The 19,404-nt window shown below is 43.7% G+C and overlaps 1 protein-coding gene across 1 annotated transcript; it reads left to right on the top strand.

Moving 5' to 3' along the window:
* Positions 1-583: 583 nt before the first annotated feature.
* LOC125715091 (phospholipase B1, membrane-associated-like) lies at positions 584-19,186 on the top strand (the record flags this gene model as incomplete). The annotated part of the gene is made up of 40 exons (XM_048986332.1): positions 584-648; positions 783-817; positions 2,202-2,277; positions 2,441-2,492; positions 2,618-2,695; positions 2,773-2,838; positions 3,201-3,271; positions 3,517-3,589; positions 3,767-3,874; positions 3,978-4,052; positions 4,753-4,830; positions 4,920-5,021; positions 5,476-5,536; positions 6,166-6,224; positions 6,322-6,395; positions 6,565-6,608; positions 8,159-8,267; positions 8,352-8,403; positions 8,749-8,829; positions 8,933-8,998; positions 9,086-9,186; positions 9,384-9,465; positions 9,792-9,896; positions 10,106-10,201; positions 10,594-10,665; positions 10,827-10,904; positions 11,637-11,697; positions 11,926-11,984; positions 14,104-14,171; positions 14,808-14,851; positions 15,219-15,318; positions 16,119-16,170; positions 16,281-16,361; positions 17,204-17,269; positions 17,473-17,567; positions 17,679-17,760; positions 18,064-18,168; positions 18,306-18,401; positions 18,532-18,606; positions 18,917-19,186. Coding segments are annotated over 40 exons (3,213 nt in total), but the record flags the coding sequence as incomplete, so codon positions are not given.
* Between the last annotated feature and the right edge of the window lie 218 nt (positions 19,187-19,404).

Below are 19,404 nucleotides of genomic sequence, written 5' to 3'. Positions count from 1 at the left end.
GGGATTGAATACATGTGTGTAGTTACTGGCTGAACTGACTCCGAAAGCCCCCTCCTTCTCAGGTGAAGACCTAAACTCAAAAAAACCTGAAGTCAATCAAATGCACACCAACTGCTGTCAGCCAGCTCCACAGGAGGTAAGTCCCTCTGTGTGTGTGTGTGTATATGCAAGTGCATCCAACTGCGGAAGATGACAAGCTCCCTGTCTGGATGCCCTGCAGGCGACAACGCAGCTGCTCCTGTCTTGTGAGCTGCCCTCTGGCTCCTTGCCCCCACCATCTTCTGGTAAGCCACTCACAATTCAGGAATGGCTAATCTCTTATTGATGGCTATGGAATAAAAACTGAGCTATACATCTCTGCACAATCTTCAAATATCTGTGGCATATCGTTTGAACGACTGATTAAATGAAACTTGTCTTTGCTGCACACAAAGTGAAAGCCCATCGGAGTGAAATCATAGATCCACTGCACGACAGTTAACCGTGGGCTTTGTTTAATAATGCTATGTGTAGCAGAAGTTTATTAATGTGTACGACTCTCAGTGCCCCTATTGCACATATTTGAACTCTGTTCTTCTCTTCAGTTCACGGTCTGAGGCCAGTGGATGTGTCTCTTATAACCACCATTGGGATCCCACGGTCCCTGAGGTAGGCACTGCACAAGCAAGTACACAGTATCGCCACGGCAACAGTCAGACTGACATATGGTCTGGATGGTTAGGAGGGCGGACAGAATCTGAGTCATAGTAGTTCAGGGATTCTCTTTCTTTCTCCCTATGCAGCAAACAAGTGTCCAGGGTGGTCAGCAGATTATATGGTAAGAATTCACTATGCATATAATCTCTTTCGACTGCATCGAATTCCCTTGTTGAAACATGAAAATCCCTCGCTGTACTTCACTTGTCACACCACAAAATTTTGAAGTATGCATAAACTCCTTCTCTAGAAATGTATCAGATAAACCTTAAATGACCTAGTGCACTACAGTAACTGATATGCTATATTAATGTACAGTATCTAATCTGATGGCCTTTGGAGATGGTTCAGTGCTTTCCTTTGTACTGTGCCTGACCCTTAAATAACTGCTATAACCACCTCAATAAAACGTTTTGCCGTCTGCAAGATGGGTGGTACTCATGGACAAGCAAAAGACTGCTATTCCATGAAGCTGCACTGAGGTGAAAGATGACATAGGTACACAGACAAAGAGTTTATCTACTTGACAGGCCTAGTAAACATCCTCATTTTCAGTCAGATAAGTCATATAACAGGCTTAAATGGTAAAATAACAGAGACATTAAAATTCTTCCTGTTTAGAGGTGAGAAAGGAACCCAAAGGACCATATCCAGCTCCTTCTTTCTCAGCCTGCCTTAGCTTATTCCTGCTAAAGACCAGGCTTGTCCAATAGAGTTTAGGTGAGGAGCATTCCTATTGGACAATCACGACTGCCAACTTAAGTTCACACAGCTAACTGAGAAATCCTGCTTCATGAAGCACCCCCAAATCTTTTACTGGCCTGTTTTCTTCCAGGCTAGGACCAGCTTGGTCCAGTAATGTTCTAGTTTGGTCATTGTTGACGCATGCCCCCCTTTGGCTGCAGCTCACTTGGGTCTGTCGCTACACCTGTTTCATGTATCGTTATACTGCCCGCAGACAGAGGGCGCTGTGTCCAACTGACATGTGATTAAAAAATTGAAAAAATAAAATATAAAATGCTGATTCATGTTTCTTATAAAGAAACAGGCAAGAAGGCAGTTTCATCTCTATTTATTGCTTTCATATCTCTGTAGGTTAGATTAACAGTCTGCATATATGCATTTACATAGAGACCAGCACTTTTCAGGAGGACAAGTTCATAAGGAAGTGATAACAGATGATAAATCGTACCTCTCACACCATATTATCAGTCGAGCACAGAGGCAAACAGGAATCCACTGACCCCTAGGCTTTGATCTGGCCTGAACGAGTGCTGATCTGTGAAAGCTACTATATTCTAAAGCAGTGTTTCCCAACCAAGTCTTCAGGGACCCAAAGACGGTTCACATTTTTGCACCCTCCTAGCCTCTGGTAGAGCAAAAACGTGGACTGTCTGTGGGTCCCCAAGGGCCAGATTGAGAAATGCTGTCCTAAAGCCCCAAATTTCCTCCAATCCTGTTTATCTTTCTGTGGTCACCTATCATAAGCTGTCCACTCCCTTTAGATATTATATCCATGTTCAACCCTGATTTGACCAGCCTGCTTCCAGAGCCAACAGAGAGCCACCCCTCTCAGCACAGGTAAGTGTTAGCACACTCACAAGAAAACATAACGCACTTTTGATAGAGCGGCGCATGCACACCTGCAAAGGGAAGCACACCAGCTGCATCAATCACACAACATGTTTAGTTGTACGATGCACCAGGGTGTCTTCATCACTCATTGTAGGTTCCCTCTTTGTAGGAGTCTGTCGGACCATGCCAAGGAAGTTGTCTTCCTCCTCCGGACCACGCAGGTTAATCCATCAAATGTCAACACGCGCAGCCTCAACAAGAGTTGGTTTGCCTGGAATTCCACAGAATTCAGTATCCATACTAAGCCTGAGTTTCTGTCTCCACTCTGTTTCACACTAATGTGCAGATACTTCATTCAGGAAGACAGTGGAAGCTGGTTCTGCTTCTGGTCCCGGTGGAGGGGCTCCGTGTCTGTCCAGAGCAGGTCAGTGAACAAATATTATCTGTGCTGCTTGTGTTTAACATTAAAAGAAAGCTGATAAATGGACGTCCTTCACTTAGGCCAGTGCTGCAGTACAGAGAGCTGTGGGACAGGTGGATGAAGCTTTGGAGATCCTGCACAGCCAGGTATAAGGTGGTTACATCGCAGTAGCTCGTTTTGGACACTCTGTTTGGTTTATGCTTTGCTGCAACCTGTTGGTAACCACTGGCTGGTGTCTGGAAGGTAGCTGAACTGCTAAACCCAGAAGTCACCTTCTTCCCAAATGATTAATATAATACATCCATTGTAGCCTATAATTGGCCACCACATACCACTGTCTGTTGCTCCACCATGAAAATGTTCCTCACTACTCTAGCTAACAAATTGTTTGTTTCCTTGTTGCCATTCACCATTAGCCATTTCCACAGTTTCCGAGTTGATCATTCAGTTGCTGAAATGCAGTTTCGGTTTTGCTCTCGCGTAACTGTTTATGTGTCCAACACTGCAGCTGAATGACACCTTGGTCAGCGTGGTTGTATGGGGAGGTCAGTTTGAAACCACTCAGCCTGACCAGGACAGGTGAGGCCAGAATCGGCTCATATACAAAAAACTGCAGTAGCAAAGCCTTTAAAATGAGTCTGCAGACATCAACAGTTTTACTTGTCTGGTATTTAAAATAATAGGACATACATTACAATTTTGTGTTGTTCTTGCAAATGTTTCGAGAGCTTATTGCTGATGCAGTGGTAGCTACTTTTCACAATGCTGTGAAAACCTGACAAGCTAAGTTCAGCATATGGTGCTAACAACAGCTCTTTTGCTAGGCTGTGCCACTGTGAGATGTGCAGTGAGAAGGAATTCAGACTGAGAAAGGCCCTCCTCGCCCAGACCTTGCAGGTACAGTTTTATGAAATTTGGTGAATTTAGGGGGGGTGCAATACATTTTGCTACCCCACAAACCCATCGGGCCACGAGTGCTGGCTATCATCCCCACCCTCTCATGCCAAGGTTACACTTTACATGCCCATTTAATTCTGCTGTCTGCATGTGTTTATGTACCTGTTTGGTTCCCAGGAGTCTCTAGGTCGCCTCCTGCTGGATAAGCAGTGGTATAGCATGAGGGATGACTTCACAGTAACACTACAGGCTACCCCATCTGTTGTTGACCCAGTCTCCTTCATTGTAAGCAAATGACCAGTTGCTGAAAACTGCATTCCAACATATTTTTCACAAAGGAGAATCTGTCCTCACTTAGCCATTGAGACTACTTCTTGTCTGTTTACAGGAAAGAAGAGCTCCCTCTAGTGGTCTTACCTCATGGCATGCAGACAAACTGGCATTACAGCTGTGGACCAACCTGGTAGGTGTAACAGTTACAGTACAGATGTTCACTGTACGCCAAATGCAAACTCACAAGACACAATTTTACATACCTTGGTTTGCTCTGTGTGTGTGTGTGTGTGTGTGTGTGTGTGTGTGTGTGTGAGCGGGTATACCTATCCTTATGGGGACACAATGTCCCCATAACGTGATAAATATCCGTTTTTTTTTTTTTGGGACCGATTTCCTGGTCCCCATAAGGGAAAACTCTATTTTATAAAAATCAGTGACTGCTATGAAAAAACTAAAAATGCAAAAACTGTATTTTGCTTGGTTATTTATGGTTATGGTTAGGGCAGGGTGGAGGTTAAGGTTGTCATAGTTAGCGTTAGCATTTTTCCCATAGAAGTGAATGAGCGGGCCCCATAAGGATAGCTATACCCTACGTGTGTGTGTGTGTGTGTGTGTGTGTGTGTGTGTGTGCCCTGTGATTGACTGGTGTCCTGTCCAGCCTTGTACCCTGTGCTGCCTGGGATTGGTTTCAGGCCCTCCCACATCCCTGAACAAGAGAGGTAGCTGGAGGAGTATATTGCTTCAACCTGAAGGACATTATTCATTATTTACATATAAACACTCCTACAATGAACATTTTTTTCCTTCCGAGTGGAAAGGATTAATGGCTGACCTTGCAGTCTGTAGACAGGCGTTTGAACCGCATTAATAAACTTTCCATCATCCAGTTGCAGCCCACGGATGGACAGCCAAGCGTGAATAAGAAAACATTCCTCGGCAGTGACAGCATCCCCTGCCCCAGCCAGGTGAGAGGCTGACAGCCTAGTGTGGCAATCAGTCACAGTCATTCTCTCCTAGAGTGTTGCCATTATTCCTTTTCTTCTCCTCCTTGTAGGACCGCCCCTTCTTGCGGACAGAGAGAAACTCCTCCCCAGGACCTCGTGTGGGTGTCCACAGCCCTAGGGACTACGTGGCCAGTTCACCTCTGTCTGACTCTGTGAGTTCCTGTGTGAGGCTCAGGCTTCTGCAGCAATGAGTCATCAGTGCAGGCAAACTGCATGTGGGGCCTCTGGGTGTTACCTGAGGTCATTTCTCACATTAATCTCAAATTAGTCATTTCAGCTTATGCCCAGTTTCTCCTTGCTGTTATGACCATGAAACTGGAGTTTTTTTTTTATCATGTTGAATTTGCCTTGACATGTCTTTTCACATGCTGTGGCCATTTACTTAATAAGTGGATGGATGGATGGATGGATGGATGGGTGGATGGATGGACAGATGATGGATGGATGGATGGATGGATGGATGGATGGACAGATGATGGATGGATGGATGGATGGATGGATGGATGGATGGATGGATGGATGGATGGATGGATGGAGGTTGAAATCTGTGACGCATTGATATCAAAGCTGTATGCCTTGTGTTGGTTTGCTGTTTGCTATGACCAGGTCCTGGGCAGTGAGCTGCCTTGTGAAGACAGAAGCCCCTCCCACTCTCCTCCAACTTCAGGTAAGTGGTAACACACACACACACACACACACACACTAACCCTCTCTCACCTGTTTTTGAGAATAAACCACATATAAAGAGTTACGATTACTTTCACAGTAAATGGTAAAAACCAGAAATGAAACTCGCTACAACAGTAACTTTAGTTGTATGACAAGATGCAGAGATTGTCAACCTGCACACAAACAAACATGTCCATGGCAAGATTCTTCTGGGAGGGAGCAAAACCGTGGTCCGGGTCCCTGAGCTGACGAACATGCTGGGAAACACTGACCTTAAGTGTTTCCGGAAGCGTGGAAAAGCAGCTACTTTGTACATTTAAATAAGGTCTCTGAAGTGAATCCAAGTTTTTAGGAGGCATCATGGATACATGCTTATCCAGTGCAGGAGGTGCAGAGCAGAAAGTGGGGGTCACCCACGATGAGGTGTCAGCAATAATAATTATGTTATAGAGTAATAAACATATGTCTATGTTGTGGACCCTCACTGTGGACCCATATTTGACAGTGAAGCACTTATCATAGGAACCACAGGGGTGTCAGCATAACATTTTACACACCTAGATTGTAACATGCAGGTATAGGTGCTGTAGATGATGGACCCTCTGTTGCTTCCATTTCCCTGCTCAGTTCACGCCCTCCGCCCAGGAGATGTGAAGGTGGTGGCCGCTATAGGAGACTCGCTGACGGTGAGTCTCTCTGCCTTCCTCTCCTCCTTCTGCCGCGGAAAGCTGCATGTGCTTCAGTTTGCTGAGGATCTGAAGCTGGCTTCTGTCCATCCTGCAGGCCGGCAATGGAATTGGTTCAGCTCCTTGGAATTTACTGGACGTTCTGCGTCAGTACAGAGGATTGTCCTGGAGGTGAGGCCCTTTGGAAATGGCTTTAGCACATTTTCCTACAGTAATCCAGAATGAAATGGTCAGATATGGGACCGTTCCTTTGATTGTGTCTCTCTCCGTCTGAGTGTGTCTTTGTGTGGCTTTAGGCTTTAATCTGATGGCTATTTATCTCCCTATCTCTCTCTTGCAGCATTGGTGGGGATGAAAACCTCACCACTGTCACAACTCTTCCCAGTAGGTCAACCTTATGTATTTCACTATACAGTAAATCCAGCTCAGGTGTCTCTCAAATGGATTGAGAGTTCATAGAAACCTGTAGAAAATCCAACACCTCATTCTAGCTATTAATAGGGACAGTTTAAAGGAAACTTGAAAGGCAAGTGTCCAAAACTTATTCAGTCCAGGATATGTTTGAGAAAATTTCTGTGGACTTCCCCAGTTTTTGGAAATTTAATGAAAATTCTTTGTGAGATTACATGAGGACTAAATGATTTTTGGTTCCCAGTACTGTAACATGCTGGGTCATTGGCAGCAGGGGCGTGCTAGAGATTTTGGGCCTCTCATTTTCTGCTTGCCAGGCTTGGTTCGGAGGCAATGTGATTCTGCATAGCTATTACAGGGGCTCAGTGCTTAATTTATAAACTCTGTCCAAGCTCATAAAGATCACAATGATGTAATACACATGAAGTGCAACATATTGACACCCATTCGTTGCATCAAACTTTTCAACTACGCTGCACTTTTCTTGTTACTTTTAAGGTCTTTCTCATTAGCATTAGCATCCACTAACCTTGCACCTTTTGTGGACTTTCTCATTAGGATTAGCACCCACAATGCTGCTCCTTTTATGGTCCATCTCATTAGCATTAGCACCTACAAATGCTGCTCCATTTGCAATCTGTCTCATTAGCATTAGCATCCCGAAACACTGCTCCTTTGCAGTACTTCTCATTAGCATTAGCACCCACAAACGCTGCTCCTTTGCAGTCCTTCTCATTAGTATTAGAGCCCAGAAATGCTGCTTCTTTTGTTGTCTTTCTCATTAGCATTAGCACCCTCAATTATGCTCCTTTTGCGGTCCTTTCCATTGGCATTAGCACCCACGAACACTGCTCCTTTTGCAGTCCTTCTCATTAGCATTAGCACCCACGAACACTGCTCCTTTTGCAGTCCTTCTCATTAGCATTAGCACCCACGAACACTGCTCCGTTTGCACTCCTTCTCATTAGCATTAGCATGCACAAGCGCTACTCCTTCTGAGGTCTTTCTCATTAGCATTAACACCTACAAACACTGCTCCTTTGCGGTTTTCTGGTTAATTTCTGCTCTACTTGGTTCAGATGGCTTTAATGCTATGCCAAATCTAAGTTACTTTTCAACATTTTCTTTTAATTATTTTACTGTAACAATCTGACGTGCAACCTCATTTGTATTAATGGTTAAAATGTGTATTTTTCGGTGCAGGCGTTGATGCAGTTTTTCCATTTCATATTAAAAGTCAGATAAGCAAAACATACTAATTTAGGAAGACATAGTCAAATAGTCTTACAACTCAATCAGTTTTATAAATATACATTTCTCTAATTCAGTTTGCATTTATTCCAAAGCAATGAATTTGAGTTTAATTTAATTTAATAAAAAAAAAGCAAAAACAAAAAAATGAAACAACTAGTTAGTGTAATTTTTGAGAGTGGAGGTCCAATTCTGTGGCAAAGCACGATCACGTAACATCAGGGATACCTATCACATTTAACAGTTGTACTGGGACATGTTTGTGTGTCCAGATATCCTGAGGCAGTTCAACCCATCGCTGACGGGATTCTCAGTAGGCATCGGAATGCAGAATAGTGATAGAGCATTCCTTAACCAGGCCGTGGCAGGAGCTACCAGCGAGTGAGTCATACCCACCCACCTGTCCGTTCATATCACTATCTGTTATGTTCTTCTCCCAGAGTCTAACTGAATATTTTCCTTCAGAGATCTAGCTGGCCAAGTGCGTGTCCTGGTGGACAAGATGAAGAACGATTCAGTAAGGGGATGTACCATGCTGTTATAAATAACATAAACCAACCAGTACATCATCATACATTCATAGATACATGCATGCATTTGAGACTCTCATAAGCAACACATGAGTCTGAGTAGTTGCATGTTGCAAGACAAAAACTTAAATTGCAATACTTTGCATTGGCATGCAATGAGCCTACACACGCATGTACTGTAATGCTAGATAAAAATATATGCATTGGAACGTAAATGCCTAGGCAAGGAGAATACACATAGCATAAGATACTCAGCATCTGAAAAACAGCCCCAAATGGAAAGAGTCACAGTTCACCAGATTACCACCACTATTGTCTTCTCTCCCTGGCAGCGTATTAATTTCCACTCGGACTGGAAGGTGATCACCGTGTTTATAGGAGGGAATGACCTTTGTGACCACTGCACCCACTCTGTGAGTGTGTGTGCTGCCTGAGCTCACAGAATGGGGTTACTTCTTAGTTTAAGCCATAACACCTCACCTCCACCCCACTTCATTCTCTCCTTCTTTGTTGCAGGTTTATTTTTCTGCCAATAACTTTGTGTCACGAATCCGGCAAGCTCTAGACATCCTCCACAAAGAGGTATGAACAGGAAAAAAAAAATCACTTTTTGGCTCTTCGTTAGTTTTAGTCCTGGGTGCCCGCTCACTATTCTTATGCTTCTGGAAGGTTCCACGTGCTCTTGTGAACCTGGTGGAGCTGTTGCATATCATTCCTCTGCGGCGACTGCACCAAATCCCCAGTCTAAACTGCCCTACCTGGCTGGTCAAGTAAGTTCTACTTTTGCCAGACCAGCAGGGACCAAAGAGGGAACAGGACTATGTTGGGGAAACATGGGCAGAGGGGGCAAACAGAGAAGGATCCCCTATGTACCACAGCTTTATCCTTGTGCTCTCTAAGTCTCTGTGAATGTCTTCCATGTCCAAGACTGTACTGCCACATTAGAGCTTCTCTTCTCTCCCCTCAGCATCATGTGTCGCTGCGTTCTCTCACCTAAAGATGGTTCGGTGGAAGTGCAGAGAGTAAATGACATAAACAGAGCCTATCAGGTATTGAGAAGCCCGTCGCTAAGCAGGATATATTTCATTATTTTAAGGAAATCAATTATATTTTTCAAAAGGAAAAAATAACAATGACTGATGGCTACCAGAAATATTTCAATATTATTATATTATTATATAATAATAATATATTATTATAATATATATATATTATATTCAATAAGTATGTTAGCTTATGTGTTATGATAGTGTTAATTCTGTAGTAATATTACCTTTCTTAGAGCAGGGGTGTTTTATAGTGTTTTACAGTGATAATGAATGCTTGGCCTATTTCCACCTAAGATAATTTAATAGTTTGTCTCTGTCATTCTCAGCATGGCCTGCAGCAGCTTGTGGAATCTGGTCGCTATGACACCAAGTCCTCCTTCACCGTGGTGCTGCAGCCATTCTTCAGAGATGTGATACTCCCCCTGCTGGAGGTTAGTCAAAATACCATATTTTTCTTTTTATACTAACCTTAATTTCCACTTCACCTATGGCTGGACTTTTACTATCCGGTCAGTATGAATAAATTAATAGCTAAATGAATGAGGCAATTAGCAAAGCCAGCTAAGGGGCCTCTACGGTTTTCCGTATTTTTTAATTAGCACATTTTCATGCTTCTCTGTCTTGTGTGTTTTTTTGTAAGGATGGGCGCCCTGACAGGTCCTTCTTCACCCCGGACTGTTTCCACCTCAGTCAGAAGTCTCAAACTCTGATGGCACGTGCTTTGTGGAACAACATGGTGAGACTCACTGGGCAGCAGGCCGACTTACATTCACAGCGAACCCACGGAACCACAGGCGAGATCCTACAGTACTACCAGATCGGGCCACTTAAAAGAAAGAAAACAGCCTTCTTCCCTGCAAGGGGAAGCCGAGCCAGAGCCTAATTGTACTCAAGCAAAGCTTAACAAGCAGAGGTTGCTGCTATTTCTCAGGCCTACCAAGAATATAGTTTAAATTGCAGTTAGGATTTACTAGATGTCCTGCGTAGCTTAAATAAGCTGGGATTTGGAGGTACTGACCTCCAGTGGATGGGGGGATCGGGCACTGCATCGCGATGTCACACAGATTTCAGCACGGAGTGTCAAACTGAAGCTGTGACACGTTGACTTTCTGTCTGTCTCTTTTCCAGCTAGAACCCCTGGGGAATAAGACCCAGACACAGAACTTCACTGCGGATATCTCTCTGAAATGTCCCACTAAGGTGATTTTGTAGGAGTCCCTGTTTAACTTTGCTGGTGGAGCACCAGTGTGATCGAAATCATTGTGCTTTGTGCAAACCAGTAATTTAACTGAGATGATTTTGCTGTACAGTACAAGCTAGATGTTTATTTAATGCGATATTAAATACTTATTGTTCTTCAGGACTCACCGTTCCTAAGCACCTATCAGAACAGTAACTACACTTACCAGGGCCCCCCTCCAACACCACCCCCCATCACGGTAAGAGCACAGTTGCTATCCTACTCAGCGGACAGGTGTTTGCTTAAGGTCCCTCTGCTGTCAGAGGAAGATTAAACTGCGAGCTGAACAGTCATCTGTTAAACTCCAAAGAAATGTACTGCAGCAGATTTGTTTATCCTTGAAAAGAAAATGGGTGTTTTGGAGATTTTGGTCACTATATGTTTGCTCCAGCTGAAAATTAATTCTAGTCTACTATACGGCTGCATGATGGTCAGACTGGAAACTATTTGTTACAGTTGCCAGTGCCTCAGGAGAGAGTTTGACACTTGGGGGGCCCAACTCCATAATTTAAAAACAAAAATATGTTTACTGGGGCAACTAATGAGGCCAAATTAATATTTGGGGAGTAGATATTCCCCCGCCCCCCCAGTTCCTAAGCTCCTGACAGTCGGTGACTGAAAACATTAGACTGGTCTCATGGCATAGAACCACTGCCAAAGTATCCTTTACCGTAGAGCTCAGTATGAATTATCCATGCGATCAGTATGTCAGCTATTCTTCCTAACCCATTCGCTGTAGAGTAGTAGGTGCTGTTTGAATTACACAAGAGCATACGATTTTTTATTAGATTTTTTTGTTTGTGATCTAGGTCCAACAGCTGCTAATGATGAAAAAGCACGTGTTAGTATCAGCTATGATGCTTTGACACCCATTTGGGGAGTATTGCCTATGACCTGTATGACCTGTATGACCTGTATCTAACCTGTTCAGAACTGGGGTAGTGACCTGTCATGTGCAGAACGGAACCCCTCCAACACCGTTCCTGTGTCAGGTAAGGAGACTGTACTGAAGAGCAAACGTTGGCTAGAAGGGATTTAAGATTAAACCTGCATTGCCTGCTGAGTAGAAAAGTGGCCGGTGATTGGCCAGCCATCCACCCATCAATGTTCGCTCTGCTTATGTAGGTCAGGATCTCGGAGCGATTGACTGGCCCCATATGTGGCCATATGTTAGCGAATGTGGATGAGGAGACGTCTAATCACAGCACTCTGGATTTCAGCTCACAAACTGCGACCAGCAGACATCAAGGTTGTAGCTGCCCTAGGAGACTCAATCACCGTAAGTGTGCACAAGCCGCACCACCCACACCGTGTGCGGATGAGCCGCTCCACCCACGGTGTTTGCGCACAAGCCGCACCACCCACACCGTGTGCGGATGAGCCGCTCCACCCACGGTGTTTGCGCACAAGCCGCACCACCTACACAGTGGCCATATGAGCCACACCACCCACGGTGTTTGCGCACAAGCCGCACCACCTACACAGTGGCCATATGAGCCACACCACCCACGGTGTTTGCGCACAAGCCGCACCACCTACACAGTGGCCATATGAGCCACACCACCCACGGTGTTTGCGCACAAGCCGCACCACCCACACCGTGTGCGGATGAGCCGCTCCACCCACGGTGTTTGCGCACAAACCACACCACTTACAGTGTGTGTGCATGAGATGCACCTACCACAATGCTTTATGAAGCTCTTATCTACAATATCTTATAGATATAGGTATACTATAGGTGCTATGAAGTACAAAGCATCCTTAATTCTTATACTAACCATTATAATACATTATGAAGAAATCTATAATGCATTATAGATGACAGCTTTAAGTAAAATGCGACAAATTTATTAAAAGATAAATCATCTCTAGTTGCGTCAGCATACAATTTCTGTCATCATGGTTTTTTAAGCATTAAAGCACCTGGCATAAATATAAAACATTCTTATTTGTTCAATCATATCTCATATCTGGGCACCTTCACGGAAATTTGTATGATAACATCTGGCAACTTAGTTATACCGAGATATCTAAAAACAATGAAAAGCCAAAAGATTAAATCTTCCTTTACTAGCTGGGCCTTTACCTTTACCTTTGCTGAACACACCCCCATAGACTGGGGGGGGGGGCACCTGAACCTTTACCCAGGTAACTTTTGGAGCATCATTAAGAGTGATCAATAAAAAAAAGCATTGCCTCGCGTAATGTGAATCGATAAACCTTTTCCTATAAAAGCCTGAATTGTATGTTTGTTAAAAACAAAAACAAAAAAAAGTGATTTTTACAAGAACAATACTGGTTATTACATCATGAGGAACACCTCTCACCCCATGCCTGCTTATCAGCGTCAGGGTAACGACCCACCCTGTTTGGCGTCGACGTTCTTTAATTACCGACTGCATGTGTAATAATGACTCTCCAGGCTGTGCCATTCATCAATGCCATAACCTTCACTGGGACTCTCAGAGATTGCCGATTAGCCATCCTAATCCCCAGTGTTTCACAGCAGTATAAGCTGCAGACTCTCCTGCTGTCTCTCTGCAGCAAGCCTTAGAAAATATCAGAAAGACCAGATAACATAAAGAATCAACAATCTATCTGACACACTGATACACTGGACTGAACATCTTATGAAGTTTAATCACTGGCGGGTACTTATTAGGTTGGTGGGTCAGTGCTGTTTAGCGTTTGAACATTAGAACACATTTGTGTCATTTCTAGGTAATGCATTCTCATATATGTCTTGTATGTTCCTTTATCCCGACTGACACAGCAATGCTTATCTCATAAATGAAGACCAAATTTCCAAAACTCAGTCCACGGGATACATTTCTGAGAAAATTTCTGTGGACTATGAGTTTTGGAAAAGTAATTAAGTTCTTTGTTGGATTACATCAGGACTGGGTGAGTTTTGGTTCCTAGTACTGAAACATACGATGAGGAAACCTGATTTTAGGTCATTGGTGGCGTTTCAACAACAAGAAAAAATAGACTGAGTAAGTTTTGGAAATTTGCTCTTCGATTGCAATACTCCTCTTATAATGGATCTTACAGGATGTTTGATGCTGTCCCTGTTTGCACTTTATTTTTCTATATATCAGTTATTCATCTGTTATCTGGTCTTATGTCAGCATCTTCAGTTTATTGCTTTCCTGTGTCCTAAGTTGTGTCGCCATTGTCGTTTCTCTCTGTACATTAGTATGTCTACTGGAAACATCTCTTTAGATTATTCTGCCTCTGTCATCTGTACTAAATGATCGAGTGCTGTCTGTACTAAGTGACTGAGTGCTGTCTGTATTAAGTGACTGAGTGCTGTCTGTATTAAGTGATTGAGTGCTGTCTGTACTAAGTGACTGAGTGCTGTCTGTACTAAGTGATTCACTGTTGTCTGTTTTCAGGCTGGTTCTGGTGCAAAGTCAAAAAACATCCTTCAGATGAGAAATGAGTACCGGGGGGTGTCCTGGAGGTAAGACAACAGACAACTGGTGATTCCAAATACCCCTTGTGACTCATGTGTGTGAGCCTTGTGATGGACTGCCATCCTGTCCATGGGTGTCCCCTGCCATGTCTCCTGTGCTGCCTGGGACTGGATCCAGGGAACCCCAAAAATGATGGGGAGCTGGGCAGAGATACTACCAAAAATTTCGCGCACACACACAGGTTTGTAATTATGTCTTTGTGGGGACTCTCCATTCATTTCTATGGGTAAGACCCTAATCACAATATGATGACCTTAACCCCTACCCAGCCCTAATCTTAACCGTAAGTAACCAAACAAAATATGAGACTTTTGACATTTTTAATTTTTTGATTGCAGTCACAGATGTTGGTGGGGACCTAAAAAATGGTCCCGAAAATGCCAAATAACAGGTTCTTATTACATTGCAGGGGGCATTTGGTCCTCTCAATGTAATATAAACCTAATTCACACACACACACACACACTTAGACACACTCACACATACAGACCCACGAAGATAATGTAACACATTGAGAACTGTATCATCAGACACATCAGAAGTATGTCCATTGCCAAAAATCAGGGCAACAGTGTGACATATGCTGAACTAATTTAGTGTTATTTCTGCTTGTGTGTCTACAGCATTGGGGGAGACGAGTCTCTGGACAGGGTGACCACACTTCCCAGTAAGTCTGTACAGTAAAGGCATGTCTAAACAGGGATGGAAAGAACAGAGTTTTTTTGGAAGCAGGACCTTATTGGACAAGAGAAAACAAAACTCAGTGTTATGCTCAATTATGATGATTGGGGATTAATGAATGAGTCTTCTTGCCACCTGACGTTACCCCACCCCAGGACAATCAGGCCACACCCTTGCACTCCCTACCCACAACAAATGCAAGTCAGACTGTAGCATTTATATAGACTGGTATATACTATGTGAAAAGCCAACTTTGGTGCAAATAGATTGCTCCTTACTATACTAAAGTTTGAATGCTCCTGGGCTTTCTAGATGTTTGCTTCTGGCTGAGTGTCCCTGTCTTCTTGGCACAGATATCCTGAGGCAGTTTAACCCCACCCTCCTTGGCTTTTCTAAGGGTCAAGGGTCAAAGCAGACGGGTTTCAATAAGGCCGTGTCTGGAGCCAAGGCCCAGTGAGTGAGCCTTAAACCTGCCCTCGTCCTCTTTTCACCTGTCTTTCATCTCTCTGTTGTTTTGAGCGTTTGCCTGTGTGTGATCCAGGCTGCCCCTGTCAGTGGATCAGAGTGACACACAGTGCAGGGTGTTTGTCTGTGTTTCTGTGTGATGTGTTCAGCAAACGGTCCTTCCAGTGGCCTGTACTATGAAGCTGGGTTATTGGCTTATCGGGGTAACTTGTCGGATATAAGGTACCACAGTTTAAATGGATTTTATATTCGTTACATTTTGCCCAGACTACCTTAAGTTACCCCGATAAGCCAGTAATCCCACGTCATAGTACAGGCCACAGGTTAATATGCCAACCTCAGTCCATCCGTCTTTGTGTCCTACTGCCACTTTCATCTTGTTTTCCCTCATTTCTCGTTAAATTGATTCCAAATTCTGTCATTTTTTTGACAAAGACAGCACTTTTGTTCCTGGATTTACATTTGCCTGGTGAATGTAACATTAAAACATACAAAATGAAATACAAAAAAAATCTTCAGAAAGAATTACTTATTTTCAGTGTAAGTGTTAACAATAATTTGATCATATATACTATGACATACATACATACATACATACATACCAAGGAAGAGTAATGTCAACATTAACTTGACACTGGAGAGGATGCACCTTTAAAATTTTGTTGCTGTGAAAACAACAATGACAACAAAGCATCTGAATCTAAATTCGGAAACGGCCAGAAACCCCATTCTTCCTGCTCTCATCGCTTTTGTTGTTCTTCTTTGAACTGCCTGCTTCTGTCTTTCAGCCAAATTCCTGCCCAGGTACAGACACTCATCCAAGAGATGAGGGGCAGCCAGGTGAGCCCAGTGTGAGAGAAACCTGGCAGTGAATAAAGCCTCTCATATTGCCAGTGTAACAATCTGTATGCCAGTGACTCTAATCTTATCTCATTGTTTCATGCACAAAGGATGTTGACTTTGAAAATGACTGGAAGCTGGTTACTCTCTTCATTGGGGCCAATGACCTCTGTCAGTACTGTATGGATCGGGTGAGTGTCAGACAGATGGGATATAATACTGTATGGTTTGAGTGGGTTAGAATGTTGTGCCAGTAGGTTACTGGTCCAAATACTGTGGTCGGCAGGGTGATGTTACCATTGGGCCCCTGAGGATGGGCCCCTAACCCCAATCACTCTAGGGGCTCACAGACAGTTCCAGCTTTCTGAAAAATGTTGCTTTTGGGTAAAAGTGTCTGCTAAATCAATATATTTGTACGTATGACCTTCAATCACACACAGAGCAAATTAGATGCATATCTCTGGACTTTCCACTGACTCAGATTTAATTACAGTTAACAATCCCTAACCCTGAACTACTAAAATTTAAAATGCATTGAAATACATGCACCAGATATTTGACACCACATGATATATACTCATCTTCTGACACGTAACATTATTGTTAATCCACTTACGGCTCTGAGACGACAAGGGCTTATTGAATACACCCAAAACACACACTGGGGAAATATACCAGAACAAAAGGATAGATGTCCCCACAACATCTTTCCATTTTTACGGAGACCCTGAAGGGACCTGTGCAAAGAATAAAATGCTCTTACTTTCGCGTGTCCAGGGGACAATTTCACATGCACACGCGAAAGTAACGTCATTTTATTTTTTTGCACAGGTCCCTTCGGGGTCTCTGGACATATTCTTTTCATAATATGTGCAAATATTTTCTTCAAATTTGTCAACAAATGCAAAATAACATAATAGACACACTATGAGCTGATCATATTATGTATATGTTTGTGATTGTACATTATAATGGTTTTCGACATGAAATGTCGTAATGGGGCTGCATTCTAATGCCCTTCATTTACCGTCAGGGAAACCTTTCACCTCAAAACTACAGTCACCACCTAATACAGAGTCTAGACCTGCTATACCAAGAGGTGAGTCATTGAGCATGTTGGCTGTATCGAGGCAGATATCCTGACTATAGTATTGAGCTCTGTTGTGCACTGATTATGATCGTTCCAGAGGAATATACACTTAGTGTGCTTTGTAAGGACACAGAATTGCCCCCTCGGGAAATGCTGTCATTGTAACCTTGAGCTGAGCGGTGTATCTCTCTCCCCCTTGTGGTCACTGTCAGGTACCGCGTGTGATGGTAAATATTCTGGAGATTCTGCAAATCGATGGCCTTCGGAGGATCAAGAAGGACACACTGGCCTGTTCCCTGCTACAAAGGTTGTTCTATATGTTTGTAGCCACTAACCCATTTCTGTGCTCTTCTTCTCCTGATTCACGGGGTTGTCTCTGTTTCCAGCCGCCTATATGTGAAATATATCTTTGTCACAGGAATCTGTGCCCATGTATATTGAATCCCAGTGAAGATTCCCTAGAACTGAGTGAAATGAGGAGGATAAACCAGGAATATCAGGTGGGAGGAAGCTTGAGCATTTAACTAATTCGGATGCAGATGGAAAATGTTTTGGTCATGAATTTGATTGGCTGATTTCTGCTTCTAAATGAACTGGAAACCACAGTTTCTTTTGAGGAAACCTTTCAGATAATAAGCAAAAAAGGTAGAGAAAGCTCCCTCAGAGGATAACTGTTAACTGAGAAGTTAGCCAGTGGCTAATGCGAGACGTTCAGTTATGTGGAGATGGAAATATAGAGGAATTTGTTTTAAAGGGTTCATTCTAGACCTACATATCCAGCATCTTGCCATTTTTCTCCCCAGGCTGAAATGGAGCACCTTGTTTCCGGGGGCCGCTATGATGGCCGGGAAGACTTTGCTGTAGTAATCCAGCCCTACTTCCGAAATTCCATTATCCCCCTGAGCCCGGTGAGTCTGCCCTCTACCCAACAGTGCAGCACACAGTCACACGTGCTACTAACTACAGTGTGTGCAGATGGACACACTTCCAGCAATAGGACACACAAAGACTGACAAGAGACTGCACTGCACAAAACTCTTGGCAGGATGGCGGACCGGATCTGAGCTACTTCTCAGTGGACTGTTTCCACTTCAGTGAACGGGCCCAGGCAGAGATGGCCATCGCTCTCTGGAACAACATGGTGAGGGTTGAAGGATGAGGCTGCCATGTACGGATGTTGGCTGCAGCTGTGCTGCACAGTCGTGGTACATTTCACAGGCAGGGCGCAGCCACACAGAAAGATGATTGTTACCATGCCGATGTCATTACAGCTGGAACCTGTGGGAAGGAAGCAAGTGTACAACAACTTTACACACGACCGTAAGAAGATCAAGTGTCCTTCAGAGGTCCGTTACACCGAATGGCGCTGGCAATGAACAATTACAATAAAACACAATAATGATGTAATCTTTATAGTAGTATATGCATTTATCTCATTATATCTACATAAAAGTTCTGACTTTAAATTCACTTTTTTATTTCTGCTGAGATGTCCAACGAATTCTTTATTGGTAACTACTTTTATTATGAAGATTCTTATGAAAGAATACAAGAGCATACTTGCAGATTCAGTTTTTTTAGCAATTCAGATTCAGTTTCACAGAGGCTTCTTGTCAGGGCTACATGTAATGACACTGGGTTCTTTCCACCTGTCAGGCCCAGCCCTACATCTACACCAGGCTGAACAGCTTCCTCAGTCCCCCAAGCTCTCCAGTGCCTACCACCAGCACGTCCACCGCCACCTCCGATGCCACTACAGCCCCCGCCTCTGTCTGCCCGTCCACCTGGCCCGCCTGGGCCTTTGCGCTGGTCGGCGTGGTCGGCTTGCTGATCGGCTGGGGTTTCACCTGGCTAACCTTTTCCTGCAAACAGCGGAAGGATTTGAAGAAGAGGTGTCAGACAGAAATGAAAGGAAGTGATCTGTGACACAGATGGTTGATAGATACCTGTGCTGGGTCCTGAAGTAAACACGGAATAGAAAAAAGTGAATTTCTCATTCTTTTTTACAAAAAGACAAAGGGAGTGACTCTCAGATAGTGTAGACAGACCCCCATTCTCCTCCCCCTTTGCATTATCATCCCTTACAGTTTTGTAGAAGTAATTTGTTTTTTCACAATGGAATTGGAAAACTTTTATGCTCCACG

This window comes from Brienomyrus brachyistius, chromosome 19 (assembly GCF_023856365.1).
Source record: "Brienomyrus brachyistius isolate T26 chromosome 19, BBRACH_0.4, whole genome shotgun sequence".
Lineage (NCBI taxonomy): Eukaryota > Metazoa > Chordata > Actinopteri > Osteoglossiformes > Mormyridae > Brienomyrus > Brienomyrus brachyistius.
Note: the sequence above shows the minus strand (reverse complement) of the source record. Positions and strands in the feature narration are given on the sequence as shown.